The sequence below is a fragment of the Lepisma saccharinum genome, chromosome 8 (genome assembly GCF_977018435.1).
Source record: "Lepisma saccharinum chromosome 8, izLepSacc3.1, whole genome shotgun sequence".
Classification (NCBI taxonomy): domain Eukaryota; kingdom Metazoa; phylum Arthropoda; class Insecta; order Zygentoma; family Lepismatidae; genus Lepisma; species Lepisma saccharinum.
Genome location: NC_139236.1, coordinates 82,294,704 through 82,314,051, shown reverse-complemented (window position 1 = coordinate 82,314,051; position 19,348 = coordinate 82,294,704). Strand labels below are relative to the sequence as shown.

The window sequence follows — 19,348 nt, the reverse complement described above, 5'->3', positions numbered from 1 at the left end:
ATACAATTTTATATTTTGGTTATAATTTATTCAGCTTTCGAAAAAGCTCACTTCTCTAGCTTCACGCATTGCGGAAATTCAGATTTTTTTAAAACCTCGCATGTGTACAAATATCGACTACAATGAACAATAATATAAAGGTGAGAACATAATTTCTAAGTGTTGCAATTACAATACATGTGAAGATATGTTTTAGGGCTATTATGTGTTGAGCACTGAAAAAGGATTTTCGTATTGTTTCGCAATCTCTGAAACATGATTCCATCAGAAATCGCCCGACACCTTATGATTATCGTGTCGTAAATGTACTACCGTAGTAATAAAAAAATACATATTTAGAAATCGTAACTTTTCCTCAAGCAAGTCTTAGCTGAAATTATATTACGGAATGTATTGACCGGAACATATATTGTATATTTTACGATGAAACACGCAATAATATTTTTATCATCATTTACAGATCCATGGGCCCTGTTACAGTCAAGCGTAAGCAATATGAAAGAATGTCTGTACGAACTGGAAAGAAGACACATCCCAGGTAAGAAAGTTCACATTTTTCTTTCAAAATGTTTAATTCTCATAATGCACCGAATAGATTTAAAATAACCAAATAAAGATATTCATGTCCTTTTAACACTGTTAAATTATTTATTGGTTCATTATACACACAAACACATATGGAGATACATACATACATGTGTATGTATACGTGTGTGCAGAGGCGCAACCACGAATTTTTGTCTGGAGGGGGGAAAATACCAGGATAAACGTACCAATCATCATAATAATAATAATTTTAATAATAATAATGCTAATAATAATAATATAATAACATGATTATTATTATTATTATTATTATTGTTATTATTGATTAGCTTTATTTTAGTTCGCTTATTACGCCACTTTTGGCTAATTTGCGAAGATGGGGATGAGTGATGATATGATGAAATTGAAGAATGGACACTCACAAAGATCCATGCCCGAGCCGGGATTCGAACCCGAACAAACATTATTATTATTATTATTATTATTATTATTATTAATAGTAGTAGTAGTAGTAATAGTAGTATCAAATACGTTTTTTATGCAAAAGGGGGTACAAGTTGGTGCTATAGTATTTGTGTTCTAACAAACGATTTTAATTATTTTTTCAACCAGTTCTATTTCACATTAATAATAGAAAGCAAGCACACAAACTATTTTTGAAAGACAGAAAATGCTTGATAAATGCATTTCAGATATTATTCTTTTTTTACATTAACATATATAACTTTCATGCACTATATATGTTTCACACTATGCAACATGGAGCGACGTGCACACTAAATTGTGTACGTATTCAAAGTTTCTGTAATACATGCATATACAACATATATTATTTAAATACATTACACAACCAATTCATCCATCTCACAATAAACCAACAGCAAAAATTACATAAATTGTCTCTCAAATGTACACGCTCCCTTTCCTCCAAACAATTATTCATGCATTTAAAACAAAATCAATTAAGACAAGTCTTATTTTTCTGTCTGGAAATTTACAATGCATTACAGAGAACAATGAAATACAGCGAGCGACGCGAGCAAGAACATTTCTGGATCCAATTTTTTTGCAGGTTGAAATCAATATTGATTTAATAGGGTGCAAATAATTTCTCTCTTTTACAACTTTTGTGCCTCCTCGATGGTGCAGTGTTAACATCGTCGCTTTGTGATCAAGGGGTTCCGGGTTCGATACCCGGTAGTGGCACAGTGTAGTTCGGATCCCACATTAAACTGTATGTCCAGTCCCGATTAGCCATTCTGTGCGTAAAGTGGACTTAAATCAACCAATCAATTTTCCAACATTTTCATTTAGGTCATTCGGTGTCCAGGGCCGACTCCTGTCGCCCCCTAGCTACGGTTCTGAACTTGATAAGACTAAGAAAAGCAGGACATTTCGAGCAAGGCGAGCAATAAAGTTTTACGAAAACAATTTTTATTTGCATAAAATTTAAAGTTGTGGGCGGTAATTAATTGGCCCCTGCATGCACACTTGGGCCGTCAATGTTTACCCCCTTGCCCCCCCAGAACTCTTGTCCGTCCAGGGTTGGGGGGGGGCAATGCCCCCCGTCCCCCTTGTGGTTGCGCCACTGTGTGTGTGTATAATGTATCAATAAATAATTTAACACTGTTAAAGAATTTGAATATCTCTATTTTATTATTCTGTATATACATGCATACATACATATATACATATACATATATATATATATATATATATATATATATATATATATATATCGCATTATCCAAGATCAAGAAGAAACCCTTTAAAATGAATTTGTGACATTTGCTGATTTTACTCAGTTCAAGCTGGCCCCCGTGGCAGAGTGGTTAGCACATCGCGCTACGACGCCAGGGGTCCCGGGTTCGAATCCCGACCTGGGCATGGATGTTTGTGAGTGTTCATTCATCAATTTCATCATATCATCACTCATCCCAATCTTCGCAAATTAGCCAAAAGTGGCACAAAATGCGAAGTAATATAAAGCAAATCAATCAATGTGCGGAGTTCAAAGAGTTCATTTCAGGAATGAAATAAAAGTTGGAAGATAAATTAATCATCAGAGATCCATAGATGTGGGCAGCGAAATGGATAACCCACACTTTATGCCCATATAGGCCAATTGGGTCTTGGACTACAGTTTAAAGTGGCAGAACCACTATATGCTTCCACCGTGTATATTAACTTAAATTACATAAGTATGTGCATTTATGAATTGCATTTAGGCTTATTTTGAATGTGACTGCACCTCTATAAATGTCTTCCCTGGAAGCCTATTTACCCATTTATTTTCTGGTCTGGTGGGCTTATTTTACATTTGTTTTCGTCTCCAACACAGATCCGTGCAGCCTCTTGACAAGCAAAGCGGAAGACAACGCCAGGTGCTTAAAATTACAAGCAGAGTGGCCTCGGACAGGTGAGTTTCACCATTATATTCGGAATTACAGGGTGTCCCAGGAAAGAGGTAAATTAATACTTCTTATGTATTCACTATATCTATTTCAGAAACTTCAATATCGATAGATTGATCGTTTTGGTGTTTTGAGTCCACTTTATGCACAGTAAGGCTAATCGGGACTGGACCTACAGTTTAAAGTGTGCATCCACCGGGAATCGAAACCGGGACGGGACCTCTTGATTACAAGGCGACGGTGCTACCACTGCCCATTCAATATCGACAAACATAGGCCTCCTTATAACATACACATTACTCACACTACTTTATCCAGAAGTTATAAATTTACCAACATCTTGGTAAGTCTCGCATTTGTAAATTAGATTGTTTCAATAATTTCTCAATGACTGAATAGTTTGTTCTTCCTGATTTCAGGATCGAAATCATTCTTGGGGGGCGTATGTAAGTATAAATATAACTGTTTTTCGTACTTTTTGCATTAACCAATAGATGGGCGTAGGTACGTACGTTTAAAATATATAAACATACGATTATTTATTTATTTTAAGTTTCATTCCTACAAGTTTCAAGAAGTACATGACAACTTATTAATATAAAATAAAAGTGAAAGCAACGACTTATAGCTAAATTACAGTATCAATATGTTTGGCATGTCACACAGTTAAACTTTTATTTATCTTATCATTAATGTAAAATTCTAACTGTGTGACATACCAGATTGATCTTGTCATTTACCTAGAAGTCGTTGTTTTTATTTTATTATTATTTTATGTAATTGTTAATTGTTTTTGAAACCCTGGTAGCTATCCTTTTCCTCGCTGACCATTAAGCCTAAATATTACACTTTGCGGAGGTTAAAATAATATAACTTACGCGTGCACTCAAAGAAGTACAGAATTGCAAATTACCAATCCATGGATACCGAACTCTTATGGAGAACTTACTTAAATTATATAAATAATATAAATTTCTAAGTTGTTAAACTGGTGTGTGGCAGCACTTTTTTCCACAGCCAAGAACATTTGCAATACGATTGGAATCGTCAGCTACGTATTTCATGTGGCAAGGTCATTTATTTAGAGTTGCTTATCACACGGCAGCGCAACAATGAAAGTTAGGTGCCCTAGGCCTGACGCACGAGTGGAAAGCTGGGGCCTTGTTCAACAGGTGTGATCACACATCAGTACAGCAGCCAGACAGCTACACAAAAAAATTGGTTCGATCTATACTGGACACAATTCCCTTGACCTTGTCCATGGACACAGAAGGTATACGAAAGAACTATGCTTATCTTTTAACGCCAATTGTTGAATGTGTTTATCGGCTGGGAACAGGAAGTATGATACGAAACCTGTAAATGAACGACTTGTATCAATCAACGCTAACTTGACCTAAATTCGCAACTCATGGGAACTTGACCTAATTACGGAACTGACGGGAACTTGACCCAAATACGCAACGAACTCCCAACACGGCATGGAACATGATATGGCAAACTATTTGGGCAAAGCATTTAACAAATAAAGTTTAATCCTTGTCGAATATTTTAATTCATGATAAATACGTCACAAAAAGCAAAATATATATACTACAATTTAGTAACACGTACTTATGTACTATATGTAATGAAGCAGATCTTATAGACCTTGTAATAAGTACATGCCAACCAGCAAGTAATATGTGGCAACAATTATGAACGATGTTAAATAGAATATGTCGTACTACATCTGCTTGTTACACTACACAGATTCCAACAATCTCAGAATTTCGGTAATACACAAGAACTAAGTTATATTTACAATACATTAAAGTACAATAATATTACATATGCATATGATATTTAAGATTTTTTACATCATGAATTAATGCAAAAATCTATTGTATAAAACAGAAAGCATTTTGCAAAGTTCCTAAAAGTTGTAAAGGAAGGTATATCGCAACTCAAATTTTGGAGCTCGTACATTATTAGATGAATAGAAAAAAAAGCGGTAGGGTGTCTGACTGCGACTCGAGAGACTCAGGTTCAATTTCCGAAGTAGGTGATTATAGAAGGAATTTTTTCAGCAGTGTTTCTGCACGGGGGGGGGGGGGTTCGGGATTCACCCAGCCTCTAACAAATGGTAACGTTTGAGGGGAAGGCGGCCGGAACCCGATGCTGATAACATCACCTCCATAAAATGTTGAGAATGTGTGGATCCGTATCTTCAATTCCAACCCATTTGTCTTCACTGGGAGGTCATTCGAAAGGAGAACGTAAAGAAAACTAGAAAGGGTTAGATTTTGGTGTCAAAAAGGCCGTTACATTTCACCAAAACATTTTTTTAAAGTTAATGAAATAACTGTTAAGTACTAACTAGAAACAATGATGCATAGTAACACTATAGTAAAGACCTGTAATAACTCTTCCCTCACGTACAGGCAGGTTAATGTGTTAATTATGATGTATTACATTCTTCAAGATTATATTTAGCAATTATCTAATATTTTATCAGTCTTTAGCTAACAATAAAACCTGATTCAAGTATTTTTTTTTTTTCAGTTGGGACTTCTGATGACTCGTTTGTACGGTCGCACACGAATGCATATCACTTTGACCCAGGTGCGTCTATTCTAGCTACTCATCATGTCGACATATTTCCAGTTACGTAAATTGAAGCAATTCTCATTTACATTGTTTAATTAAAACTACTAACGGATTGTAATTTCTACAATTACATTGTGATTGATTGATTGATTGATTTAGTTTATTTTACTTTGCGTTTTGTGCCTCTTGGCTAATTTGCGAAAATGGGGATGAGTGATGAAATGATGAAATTGATGAATGGACATTCACAAACAACCAAGCCCGACCGGGATTCGAACCCGGGACCTTTGGCGTCGCAGCCCGATGTGCTAACCACTCGGCCACAGGGTCGGGCAATTACATTGTGAATTGAACGTGATATAGTACAGTATAAACTCCAAGTATGAGTACGCCGATCTCCGTGGCGTAGTGGTTAGCACAGTGTCTGCGATCCTGGGTTCGAGTCCTGGTCAGGGCATGGGTGTACTTTGTGAGTATCCCTTTATGAATTTATTGATGTCACAATTCATCTTCACTTTCGATTTGAATTGATTTTTGTAATATAGCGTCGCTTATATGCAAAATTACAACTCGTTAAGAATAACAGTAATCATTTGGGCTATAGAAGTTACTGAACTATGTATATTTTCTTTTCAGTACCTACTCTGAGAATTGGCCTAGGTAAGAATTTTCCAGAAGATTGATGTGCAGAGTGATAGTGTAGTCTTTCATTGATAAAACATTATTATTATTATTATTTATAGCGTGTAAACTGCAAAATCTAACAATGCTATAGCTTCATAATATGCCATGCAATGGTGCAAATTTGTACACGCTACGGTGCTACCATCTGTTAACCGCGTTTGTAGTGATGCAGCCTGTGCAAGAAAAGCGCAGTGTGCTCTTTGGTTTCACGAAATACAGTCACAAATTACAATGCAGCGATTGTTTCAGAAGGCATGGACGGAAGGCACCTGATGTTAAGAGCATAACAGGTTAGTCTGAAAAAGTGTGATTTTTTCAATTTGATAGGACTGACTGGATGCGTAAAGTTGTTATTGAGTATCAGAATAGAAAATTTCCAAGCGATGGATTAGGAGGGGTCGTAACCTGACAATCACACAAGATTTATTCTTGCGGGGTTAGGTTACAGCGCCTTGAATAACGTAGTGTGGAAAACGCGCACGGTTCTGCGCTCTCTGGCTGGTTCCACTCGAAAATGATCCGCTAGAGGCGCTGGTGTTGACCCCGGTGCTTGGTGTTCGACTGTTTATAATGGAAGTAAATGGAGTTTTCGCTGCAACGTCTTATTCTTTTACATGAAGCATTTCTATGAATGTGATAATTGCTATGATATTTGATACAGTGGTCGCGAAGATATTAACGAACATTCTAGACAGTCGGCCACGTCCTGTTATAGTCATACTTTCGTTAATAATACGGGAGAAAAAAATACGCGTGGAATGCTCTTGGCAACTAAATTTTTGTGTATGAATTAGGTTCATTATTATTATCATCATCGTCATTTCTTTTAAAGATATACACACGGAAGCATTTGTATTTTTGATATTTACTGTCTCTTTTCTTCCGCTTTAAACTTTAAATCGCGGCGATGATGATAATGATGATTGCATGAAACGACAAGGGTAACCCCACAAAACTTTCTTAGTGCCATCGACATGAGTGTAAGGAAACTTTCAAACCAATGGGACAAGCGACACGGGATGTTCACACTGTCACACACACTTCCAGACTATAAAATAGCATTCATTGCACATGAGGGTCCAAACAGCAAACGACACGTTCATATGCCGTATTCGCGTGCTACTTGTTACTTCGGTCGGAAAGCTCCTTAAAGGAAGGGTGCTGAGACCGAAGCGACGCGCTACAGGGGGAGTTCCCAACTAAGTGACAAGCGACATGGTGCCTTCAGTCTATTAGCAAGCGTTGCTTGTGAACAACAGATAGGCGACACGATAAACCGCACATTACAACAACAAATGTAGGCGATCCGATAAGCCACACATGTCGCTTTGTCGCTTCTGCATCGCTCAAACTGGGCCATTTCCTCAATAGCTTGCAACATGTTGCCGTGGTTTGTTGTTCGCGCATACGCGATGCAATGAGTGTCTTGCTTTAGTGACATTGCGCACCAAAGCGACAAGCGGCACGCGACACTTATCGCTTGAGGATTTCACCAACCGAACGCTGGCCTGTGCTTCTCGTCATGCAGCTACGATGTGAAATGTTGCTCTTGATTGGCTCCTTTCCAAGCAACATGTGTCGCTTCGTTATGAATGTTGCCTTGGACCGAATGACCCGTGTCGCTTTGATGTGAAATCCTCGTATCGTTTGTCACGTGTCGCTTTGGTGTAAAATCTCCTTGAGGAAACGGTGCAGTCAGAGCTTTTGTCCCTACGGTTCGAAAGGCTGCATTGATTTCCGACTGCTCGCTTTGAAGCGACATTTGTGGTTTGTCGCCTCGGTATGAAATATCTCTCAGGATACTATTTATATTCTAATAACATAGAAAAATAAACTCTAATACGCAGTCCAAGACCTGACGTCTGACGTCCGGAATCACATTGCGATGTTTCTTCTTGTGTTACGCATGCTATTTATTTATTAATTTTATTTTACTTTTCTTTCCAAATTAATGCCATTTCGTGACTGCAAATCACTCCACAAATATAACTGTTTCCATCAATTCACTTACCGTCTTTCTGAAGAAACAAATCTACACAATATATTCCAAAAACTAACTGAGCCGCATTACTTTCATAACAAAATTAGCACCTGGGTCGATCGCACTGCCATCTACTTGTCATCGTCTCGGGGAACCAGTTTCTTGGGTCGTTTTCCACACTACGTTATTCAAGGCGCTGTAGTTAGGTTATGGACGCTACTGTCTGGGGTACGGTTCACAGGTGGCAGCACTACATAGTAAGAAAAATATTGTACCTTTACCTAACGTATAATTAGGAAATCATTTTATAGTTATATCAAATAAAGACTTCTAATTTCGAGTCAAAGTACACAAGTTTATCTAATAAATCGGTATGCAAATAGTTCATTGTTTCTTAAGTAACAAATATAAAGCTCTCTATTGTTTATAGCGCAACAAAGTTCAACCTTCCTTCAGTTTATAACGCAAAAAAATTCAAGTCATTCTTAGCTTCTCAAGCAATAAATTTTAAATAATCAACCCATTCTTTCTAACTCAATAAAATTTCAAGCCCCACATTGTTTATAAGGCAGCACAATTCAAGCTTTCGATTGTTTCCAAAGCAACACATTTCAAGCTTTCCATTGTTTCTAAGATAATAAAGTTCAAGATTTCCATTGTTTCTAAGGCAACAAAGTTCAAGCTTTCCACTGTTTCTAAGACAACAAATTCAAGCTCTCTATTGTTTCTAAGACAACAAAGTTCAAGCTCTCTATTGTTTGTAGACAACAAACTTCAAGCTTTCCATTGTTTGTAAGACAACAAAGTTCAAGCTTTTCATTGTTTCTAAGAGAACAAAGTTCAAACTTTCCATTGTTTCTAAGATAACAAAGTTCAAGATTTCCATTGTTTTTAAGACAACAATGTTCAAGCTTTCCACTGTTTCTAAGACAACAAATTTCAAGCTCTCTATTGTTTGTTTCTAAGACAACAAAGTTCAAGCTTTCCATTGTTTCTAAGACAACAAATTTCAAGCTCTCTATTATTTGTTTCTAGGACAATAAAGTTCAAGCTTTCCGTTGTTTCTAAGACATAGTTCAAGCTTTCCATTGTTTCTAAGACAAGAAAGTTCAAGCTTTTCACTGTTTCTAAGACAACAAATTTCAAGCTCTCTATTGTTTGTTTCTAAGACAACAAATTTCAAGTTCTCTATTGTTTGTTTATAAGACAACAAAGTTCAAGTTTTCCATTGTTTCTAGGACAACAAAGTTCAAGCTTTCCATTGTTTCTAGGACAACAAAGTTCAAGCTTTCCATTGTTTCTAAGACAACAAAGTTCAAGCTTTCAACTGTTTCTAAGACAACAAATTTCAAGCATTCCATTGTTTCTAATGCTACAAATTTCAAGCTTTCCACTGTTTATAATAACGTATTTCAAACGTTGCATTGTTTCAAAAAATACAAATTTCTAATGTGTATTGTTGAATCTAATAAATTTGAAACGCACCATTGTTTCTAAAAAATAAATCTCACGCTTTCCATTGCTTTGAAGAAAAAAGATATATCACTTTTGAAGCATGAACTGCATTTCAAACTATCCAATCTAAAGAAAAGAAGCTTTCCTACATTGTGTTCTTTGGGATACACACAGATTGCAAGGTGTGTGTTAGTAAATCAATTCATATTATCTACGGTTTAGGACAAGGTTGTGAATTTTTAGGATAAGAAACAAATTTGAAAGTTGCCCAATGTTTAGTAAGGGATAAAAAGATCTATAGTTTTGAAGAATCGCTTTTAAAATGTGCAATGTAACATTGTTTTAGATGTACAACATAGTAAGTCTCTTTCTCTATACTGACCAGGGGCTGGTGCAGGAGTGGGGTCAGGAGTAGGTCAGCGTAGAGGTAAAGGGTTAGGAGCGGGAGCAGGTGCTGGAGCATTGGCTGGAGTGGGCGCTGGAGCCGGTTCAGGAAGGAATTTGGTAAGTAGCTACATGCACTTCACTCCTTTGATTTAAAAATCCATAAAGGCCCTCTGCGGTGGCATATTGGTAACCCTGTTACCTTGTAATCAAGAGTGCTGGGTTCGATTCCCTGTAGAGGCACATAGTGTTTCGGATCCCACTTTCAAACTGTAGGTCCAGTCCCGATTAGCATATCTGAGCATCAAGAGAACTTAAAAAAACAAACTTCAGTATTCCATAATTCTTGCACAAATGAACATACACGCACAAAATCATTAATACCTTGTTATTTGCCTCACTGTGATATCTCCAAAGCGAGTCGGTGAATAACAGGCTGGTATAGTCAAAATGAGGATCCGTTTAAATATGCACTTTTTAATTCCGTTCTTTTGGGTAATGGAAGAGGCCTTGAAAATCTGAAATAGGAAGCAGATTCTACAGTTATGTTTTCAATTTTTACTAGGGTTTATAGAATTTGTTTTACTGAGAACCCATTTTTTTTCAATACATTTTAACACGTGTAACAAGGTTTTGCACGGGTTGAAAACACGTCGGTAACATGTAGCATCAAACATTTGAAAATGGACGGCGAAAGTAGGAAGGTGAGGACTTCCAATGCAAGATTCACAAATCTGGAAATGAAAGAACATGGATGTCCGGAGAAGGGGGACAAAAGGGCACCGTTACCCCCCGAAATTGAATGTCAGCCTGATATTTATAAATCATTTCAGTCCCAATAAATTGCGTCATTTATCATAAAGAGCTGACAATTATTATAAGTATTTAATATTAAAATTATTTAAGTAAGACGTCTACAAACCCTTGAAACAACAGGATAGCTTAAAAATGAGACAACAGCAGTTTCACTGACATCACTGGCGTCCTGTCTGCTGCGCTTGATAATACACCGGGTATTGAACCTAGGACCCCGTGGTTACAAGGCGACGGCGCAATGGGAGAGACCAAACATGTGTGTATGTGCGTGTGTATGTGTGATGCTCAATCGTTCTCATTATTTCCGTACTTCAATTACAACTCTAGAAGTATATCTAGAGGCATATATTTACAAAATATAAATACACTTCTTTCACTGTGTTAAATAAAATCACTAGAAATGCCTAAGCTGTATCTAATTTATGGCCATTTTATCGAAATTAAATTAACATTTTTTAATTCATATTCTCAAATTCTTAGTAAGAAAAATTTTTGTTCCTATTTCAATGTAAGGGACCAAGTTTCGCATCCATATAATATTACAGGAAAAATTACTGTTTTGTATATGTTAACTTTTAAAAATATACAAAACAGTAATTTTGCCTGTAATATTATATGGATGCGAAACTTGGTCCCTTACATTGAAAGAGGAACATAAATTGAGAGTATTTGAAAATAAGATCCTTAGGAAAATATTTGGGCCTAAAAGGTTGATTGATTTGTTGTTTTAAGTCCACTTTATGCACAGTAAGGCTAATCGGGACTGGACCTACAGTTTAAAGTGGGATCCGAACCACTTGTGCCTCCACCGGGTATCGAACCCGGGACCCCTCGATTACAAGGCGACGACGCTACCACTGCGCCATCGGGGAGGCCCACGGGGCCTAAAAGGAATGGGGAGACAGGTGAGTGGAGAAGGTTACGTAATTTGTATTCATGTATAATTATTATTATTTTTAATGATTAAATCAAGAAGACTTAGTTGGGCAGGCCATGTGGCACGAATGGGAGAGGAAAGAAAAGTTTACAGGATTTTTGTTTGGAAACCTGATGGTAAGAGACCAGTAGGAAGACCAAGACGAAGATGGAGGAATAATGTTGAGATGGATCGAAAGGAAATTGGTAGGGATGGAAAAAGTATATAGATCTGCTCAGGATAGACAGATGGAAGGCCTGTGTTGCTACAGTCATGAACCTTCGGGTTCAAGAAGGCTAGAGAGTTAGTTAGTCAGTTAGTAATAATAATAATATTCGGAACTAAAAGAAAGTTATGTCGTAAATAACTATGAAACTTATAGTTTCACATTAATAATGTTTCTCTACGCATGGAAACTGATATTATTTCTCTTCTCATTTCATGTGGACAACAGATGCCAGAAAAAAGACACCGTGAGAGTAAAGCGCTGAGTGAGAGACAAACACGAAGAAATGACTGAATGACATTGTATTACACTGAACGTATCGAAAATATACGATTTTCACACATGAAAGAAGTGTTTTGACCCTTCAGTAGTTATGCTACCCTGTTATGCTACCAAATTTAAGCTAAATCTACGACATTACCTTTACGCCATCTCAGAGTGATCCAAAATACCAACAAATTGGAAACAAATCTAAATATCGCTATTTGGTCTCCAAATCCATACAATGTGCAAAATTAGCAATTTTAAGGGAAAAATGAACACTTTGTGTCCGTAGACAATTTTCATTCATTGCTGCAGAACTGTTATACAGAATCTGCTTAACACTGTCTAAAAATAAGACATAATCCCTTCGAATTAGTAGTATGCGTGATACGGATTCACGGTTCGATTATTTGTAAGATACCGATATATTTAATTTGTCTTTCGTTTAATGTTTAATCGCCACATGTGAAATTGAAAATAAAAAAATAATATTTCCACGTAGCATGGCTTCCCATTATGCCCATCACAAATTTGCTTTCATTGTACATATGGTGCTACATTTACTTTACCTTCCCATTATTGCAATAGGAGATCTGGACAGCATTACATTAACCGTTTGACTGCGTATGAGAAAGCTGTAATTGTAGAAACGTTTCAGTAGATTGGATCGGACCACAACATTTGCATTGTTATGGCATTCACAATAAAGGAACTGAGAAGAATGACTGAAACCATGGAAACAGTCTCACTATTTCTTGCAAAGTGTCAAGGGTAGGCAAGACGTTTTATGACGAGGTACTACACCGATTTTTTCAGATTATTAGGTTTTACCATGGATTTAATTCTCACTCATCTAGTTACAAAAGACTGGTAAGTAGCTACTTCTTGTGATATAAAATATTATAGATACTTCGTAGCTCTTGAAACATTTATACACAACCCTCTCAATGCAGTAGCGGTGATTGGATGCCAACACTTGGGGGGGGGGGGGGGCAGTTTACTTTTTCTTTGTAGAAAAAGCTTAGTATTAAGAGGCCATAGTGCGGGGGCAAAAAATTGCAAAAAGTGAGAGAGGCAACTGGTAGTAACGGGTGTCACACTTGGAAGGGAACCCTGAATTTGTTTTGTAAAAAATGGAAAAACGAAATTTGAACATGACCTACCTGTATTTGTGGGAAAAGAAATTACATCACCAAAGGTGTTGGAAATGACCTCCACCAATTTGTTAACACAGTTGAACACGACGTTGCAAATTTGTGAATGTAGCTGTCAGAAACTCGGATGTCACTGCATGGATTTCACGGCGGATGTTTTCCCGTAGCTCATCGAGGGTGCGTGGTTTGTTCTTGAAGACCTTTCCTTTAAGGTTACCCCATAGGAATAAGTCAGGTGGGGTCAAATCCGGTGATCTTGTGGGCCACAATCCTTTGGAAATGACTCTGTTAGGGAAAAACAAAACGATTCCCCCTCAGCCATGCTCACTACAGAGGTGTGTGACGTTGCACCGTCTTGTTGGTACCATCCGAGTGTCAGTTCCTGATGGTCTAAATGGTTCACAAACTCTCGGAAAAGGTCAATGTAAACTTCACTTGTCACAGTAGATTAAAAAAAAATAGACCCAATTATGACAAAGTCACATCAAGCCACTTCCTCCGCTTACGCTTCACTGAAACACGGCGACTCGCTGAACCTGCCTATTGACCCACTTCTTCAGTCTTTACGACGTACGGTGTTGCTACGTCAACTTTCTCATGTACTGAACTGCAATCTGTCCAAATTTGATATCATTCGGTGAAATACTTACCCAATGACGTGACAATTTATGGGACCCCTTTCGAGTGGAACACCCTACTTCAACGCAATAGCACTGAGAGAATTAGTTATTTATTCTCTTTGGGAATGCTCGGACACCGATTACGTATCCCTAAATTCCCTAAATTATGTACTGCTACTTGAGAACATCAATGTAAATATTATTATGCTTGCATTTATATTTACAACCTTTATATACTGGATAAAATTCTCCTTTATTGTTAGATTATAATTGTTTAGTTTCGCTTTTATTTACTTATCGTTGCCTTTACGTCTCAACCGATTAATCGTGATGATGAAGATGAAAGAAAAGTTGAAATTGATACATACACGAATGAACACTTACGTTCTGTCTAGGGCCCAAACACGAAACCTTCGTCGGCGACTTGAGACGTATCAGTGAGGCGATTCCTAGTTATTACTACTGCTGTAAGAATACAAGTAGTTTCAATATTTTGCATGTTTTATCAAAGCAATAATTGTCTGAAAGACTTTTCGCGTTGAAAAATAGAAGAGTGAAATTTAAATCGAAGTGACACGAAACAAAAATGAAGTAGGAATATATAAGTGATGTTTTGTGAAACATCTGCAAAACGTGATTTTCAACTTTCTAAATTCTAATCCCTTTTATCTGCAATACTACCGACCGTCCATTGCTTCAATCTTAGAGAACTGAAAAGCCATGATTTACCTTCTGTTTTATAAGCAAGTGTTATTATTAAAACATTTTTAAAAACGCAACTGTTGTCATGTTCAATGATAATGAATTAACTCGGAGTCTTCTATTTTTAATTCAATAAAAAGCCTATATTGAATGAGCATGCTTGGGATTCAAGTGTCATGTTTAAGTAGCAAACTCTTAGTATTACAAATTGCAAAGAGGAAGAAGGAGATTTGTTTTGAGATAAGATAAGAAAGACAGAATGGAAGAACCATGGAATGAGAGTTAGGAATAGAGAAAAAGAAATAAAGATAAACAAAGGAAGACCAAAAAGAGATAGGGAAAAGAGTTAAAGGAAGATCGAGAATGGAAGGAAAAGAGAAGGGGAGAGAAGAAAATAAAAATTTAAATGGTGAAAAGAAGGAGTGAGAGACAGATAAGAAAGAAAGGCATGGACACAGAAGAAAAAAAGATGAACAGATAAATATAGAGAAAGAAGGAAGCAACAGAGACAGAATAATAGGGAAAGAAAGAAAAAGGGAGGAAGTAATGGAGTGAAGAAGAGCAGATAGAGAATGACAGAAGGAAGATAGAGAGAAGAAGAGGGAAAAAGAAAGAAAAGTACGGATTACAGCGCCTTGAATAACGTAGTGTGGAAAACGACCCAAAAAACTAGTTCCCCAGACGGATGACAACATAGATGGCAGTACGATCAGTACGAGTGCTAATTTTCGTATGAAAGTAATGCGGCTTAGTTAGTTTTTGGAATATATTGTGTAGATTTGTTTGTCTTGAAATGCGGTACGTGAATTAATGGAAACAGTTATATTTGTGGAGTGATTTGCAGTCACGAAACGGCATTAATTTGGAAAGAAAAGTAAAATAAAATTAATAAATAAATAGAATGCGTAACACAAGAAGAAACATCGCAAAGTGATTCCGGACGTCAGGTGTTGGATTGTGTACTAGAGTTTTATTTTTCTATGTTATTAGAATATAAATAGTATCCTGAGAGATATTTCATACCGAGGCGACAAACCACAAGTGTCGCTTGGAAGCGAGCAGTCTGTAATCAATGTAGCCTTTCGAAGGGACACAAACTCTGACTGCACCGTTTCCTCAAGGAGATTTTACACCAAAGTGACAGGCGACAAACGATACGAGGATTTCACACCAAAGCGAAACGGGTCTTTCGGTCCAAGGCAACTTCCATACCGAAGCGACACATGTTGCTTGAAAACGAGCCAATCAAGAGCAACATTTGACATCGTAGCGGCATGACGGGAAGCACAGGCCAGCGTTCGGTTGGTGAAATTCTCAAGCGACAAGGGCCGCGTGCCGCTTGTCGCTTTGGTGCATAATCTCCCTAAAGCAAGACACTCATAGCATCGCACATGTGCGAACAACAAACCACGGCAACATGTTGCAAGCTATTGAGGAAATGACCCAGTTTGAGCGACGCAGAGCGACAAAGCGACACGTGTGGCTTATCGTGTCACCTAGATCTGTTGTTGTAATGTGCGGTTTATCGTGTCGCCTATCTGTTGTTCGCACAATTAGCAGCGAACGCTTCCTAATAGACTGAAGGCACATATCGCTTGTCACTTAGTTGGAAACTCCCCCTGTAGAGCGTCGCCTCGGTCTGAGCACCCTTCCTTTAAGGAGATTTCCGACCGAAGTAACGAAGTAGCACGCGAATACGCCATAGGAACGTGTCGTTTGCTGTTTGGACCCTCATGTGCAATGAATGCTATTTTACAGTCTGGAAGTGTGTGTCACTAGTGTGACAGTGTGAACATCCCGTGTCGCTTGTCCCATTGGTTTGTAAGTTTCCTTACACTCATGTCGATGGCACTAAGAAAGTTTTGTGGGGTTCCCCTTGTCGTTTCATGGAATCACCATTATCATCATCGCCGCGATTAATTTAAAGCGGAAGAAAAGAGACAGTAAATATCAAAAATACAAATGATTCAGTGTGTATATCTTTTAAATAAATGATGATGATGATAATAATAATGAACCTAATTCATACACAAAAATTTAGTTGCCATGAGCATTCCACGCGTATTTTTTCTCCCGTATTATTAACGAAAGTATGACGATAACAGGACGTGGTCGACTGTCTAGAATGTTCGTTAATATCTTCGCGACCACTGTGCCAAATATCATAGCAATTACCACATTCATAGAAATTATTCATGTAAAAGAATCAGACGTTACAGCGAAAACTCCATTTACTTCCATTATAAGCAGACGAATGCCATACACGTGTACCTACACCAGCGCCTCTAGCGGTATCATATTCGAGTGGAACCAGCCAGAGATGCCAGAACTGTGCCGTTTCCACACTACATTATTCAAGGCGCTGATGTACGGATAAAAAAAAGAAGAAAAGGGGGAAATAGATGCAGGAAGAAATAGAACAAACACAGAATAAGAGATAGAGAGAGAAACGGATGTAGGAAGAGAAAGTTATATGGGGAGAGAGAGATAGAGAGAGAGAGAGAGAGAGAGAGAGAATGAGAGAAAGAGAGATGGCGAATATTTAAAGCAAGAACGCCGAAGGAAAGCAAGAACAACCGAACCACATTTTTTCGTCAAAATTCTGACTAGGCGCCAATAATTGTAAAATATATTATGTATTATATTTTCTGACAAATACTGTTACAAGAGAAACAGTAAAATACATATGCTTAAAAATACGGAAATACAGTACTATTATAAAGGGCGTATTTATGTGGGGGTTGAACTGGTCCAAATCTCCTCCCCCCTGCCCCTTTGGTTCAGTGAAATTACCAAATTACCTGTTCTATCAGCTATATGCGGAGGCTTGTTCGTAAAAATTTCTTCGGACTTATTTTATCCTCCTAAATTAGAGGCGTATATGACGGCATACCGGATGGGAATGAAATTAATTCCAGATACCTTAGATGGGAAATGTCTGCCATTTCCTGATAATTTCGGAATTTCTTTGGAAAATACTCAGAAAATTCCTGAGATTTCACAAATTCTAGAATCTTACATATATTTTTTGCCCGAAGTAGTTTGTTTGTGAACTTGGAGCATATTACCATTTCATTCTAAGCTCTGGGTGTGTTGTGCTACCATTCAAGAATTAATCATTCCTTAAGTTCTAATTCTTTGACAATTTGAGATTTCCCAAATGTTCAATAATCCCTAGTTCCCCAGTCTAGATCAGTAAACTCTCTTTCCGGTTTATCTTTATTAGAGATGTAACTGCATCTGGGCGAAGTGAACTTCTGTTTGTTATTAAGAAGTGTAAAGAATATACAATTTTCTTGTGTGTATTGTGAAGATTGACGCTGGATTAAATATTTACTATTCAATATGCAATTGTAGTTCAAAATTGAGAATTTTTATTGTAGAAAAGCAATTTTTTACCACCATCTAAGCAGAGCCATTATTAGGGAAATGATGGAACTACACGTGTGGAAACTAGTGGCTAGAGACAGCATTAGTAACTTGGAAATGCATGCTAACAGCACCAAACTTAACCTGCCTAACTTACCCACGTATGCATATAATAGCTAAAATAAACAAAATATAACTTGCTTAACCTATTTACATGCTTATTTATGCTATTATATGCCTACGTGGATAGGTTAGGCAGACCAGGTTTGGTGCTGTTAGCATGTATTTCCTAATGTACTAATGCTGTCTCTAGCAGCTCGTGTTGTGAAATAACTATTACTATAACTGTCAATACCTTGTATCTCTTCATCGTCCGGTCGTTACTACAAAGACAAACAAATGCACTTTTGTAGATTAGGCACACACAGGAGATGTACTACGTGGACATTTTCAGCGAAAAATGCAGGCTCGACCAGGACTCGAACCCGGATCTCTGGCATATCGTGCCATTGCTATAACCACTGAGCTACCGAGCCGGCCTGGCCTTGCCTGATTATTCCCTATCGCTGTATTACCTGCGTGGAATCGTCTCTGCCAGTGCTACCGCAACGGGATCCGTTGCCTTTGAAACACAGTCGACTTCGATGTTGCCTGTTTCCTCCCAACTACACACTACGCAGGTAAAACAACTAAAGCGAAAAATCAGGCGTGGTCAGTCGGCTCGGTAGCTCAGTGGTTATAGCAATGGCAAGGTATGCCAGAGACCCGGGTTGGAGTCCTGGTCGAGCCTGCATTTTTCGCTGAAAATGTCTACGTAAAGGCACTTTTGTGGGAACAATAAGTGCTTTTTTCTGGATTAATTTGTGAGTTGTAGAATGGATGTCCCTTGATGCCAATGGGGGGGGGGGGGGAAGTATGTTCCAATGTTTTGTCGTAATGGATATGAACTTTAAATCCTGAACTTCGTATTGCTTAAACAAACTGGAGACGGACAACTGACTTGGTATTATTTATGCATTCCACTGTACAATTATCAGATTGACCGCAAAATAGTGCTGATGATCACAGAAACAGCTAGCAAATCGCATGTAACCTATTTCACCACCTGCATTGTCTTTAATAGGGAATATTATGAATCTTTTAACAACATGTATTGTACTGAAACATAAACATTAAACAAACCTACAATGCAACAGAAAAGAGAAAAATGATAACATTAGCTGGAAAA

At 37.6% G+C, this 19,348-nt stretch overlaps 1 protein-coding gene across 1 annotated transcript in view; it reads left to right on the top strand.

The window, feature by feature from the left end:
* Positions 1-12,362, top strand: part of LOC145991864 (uncharacterized) — a 37,031-nt gene extending 24,669 nt beyond the window's left edge. The window contains exons 13-18 of the mRNA XM_083127902.1: positions 461-538; positions 2,888-2,965; positions 5,505-5,564; positions 6,186-6,209; positions 10,055-10,173; positions 12,240-12,362. Coding sequence (XP_082984028.1) covers positions 461-538; positions 2,888-2,965; positions 5,505-5,564; positions 6,186-6,209; positions 10,055-10,173; positions 12,240-12,305 — 425 coding nt within the window. The 3' untranslated portion in view covers positions 12,306-12,362. The remainder of the gene's footprint in view (positions 1-460; positions 539-2,887; positions 2,966-5,504; positions 5,565-6,185; positions 6,210-10,054; positions 10,174-12,239) is intronic.
* The last annotated feature ends 6,986 nt before the right edge of the window (positions 12,363-19,348 follow it).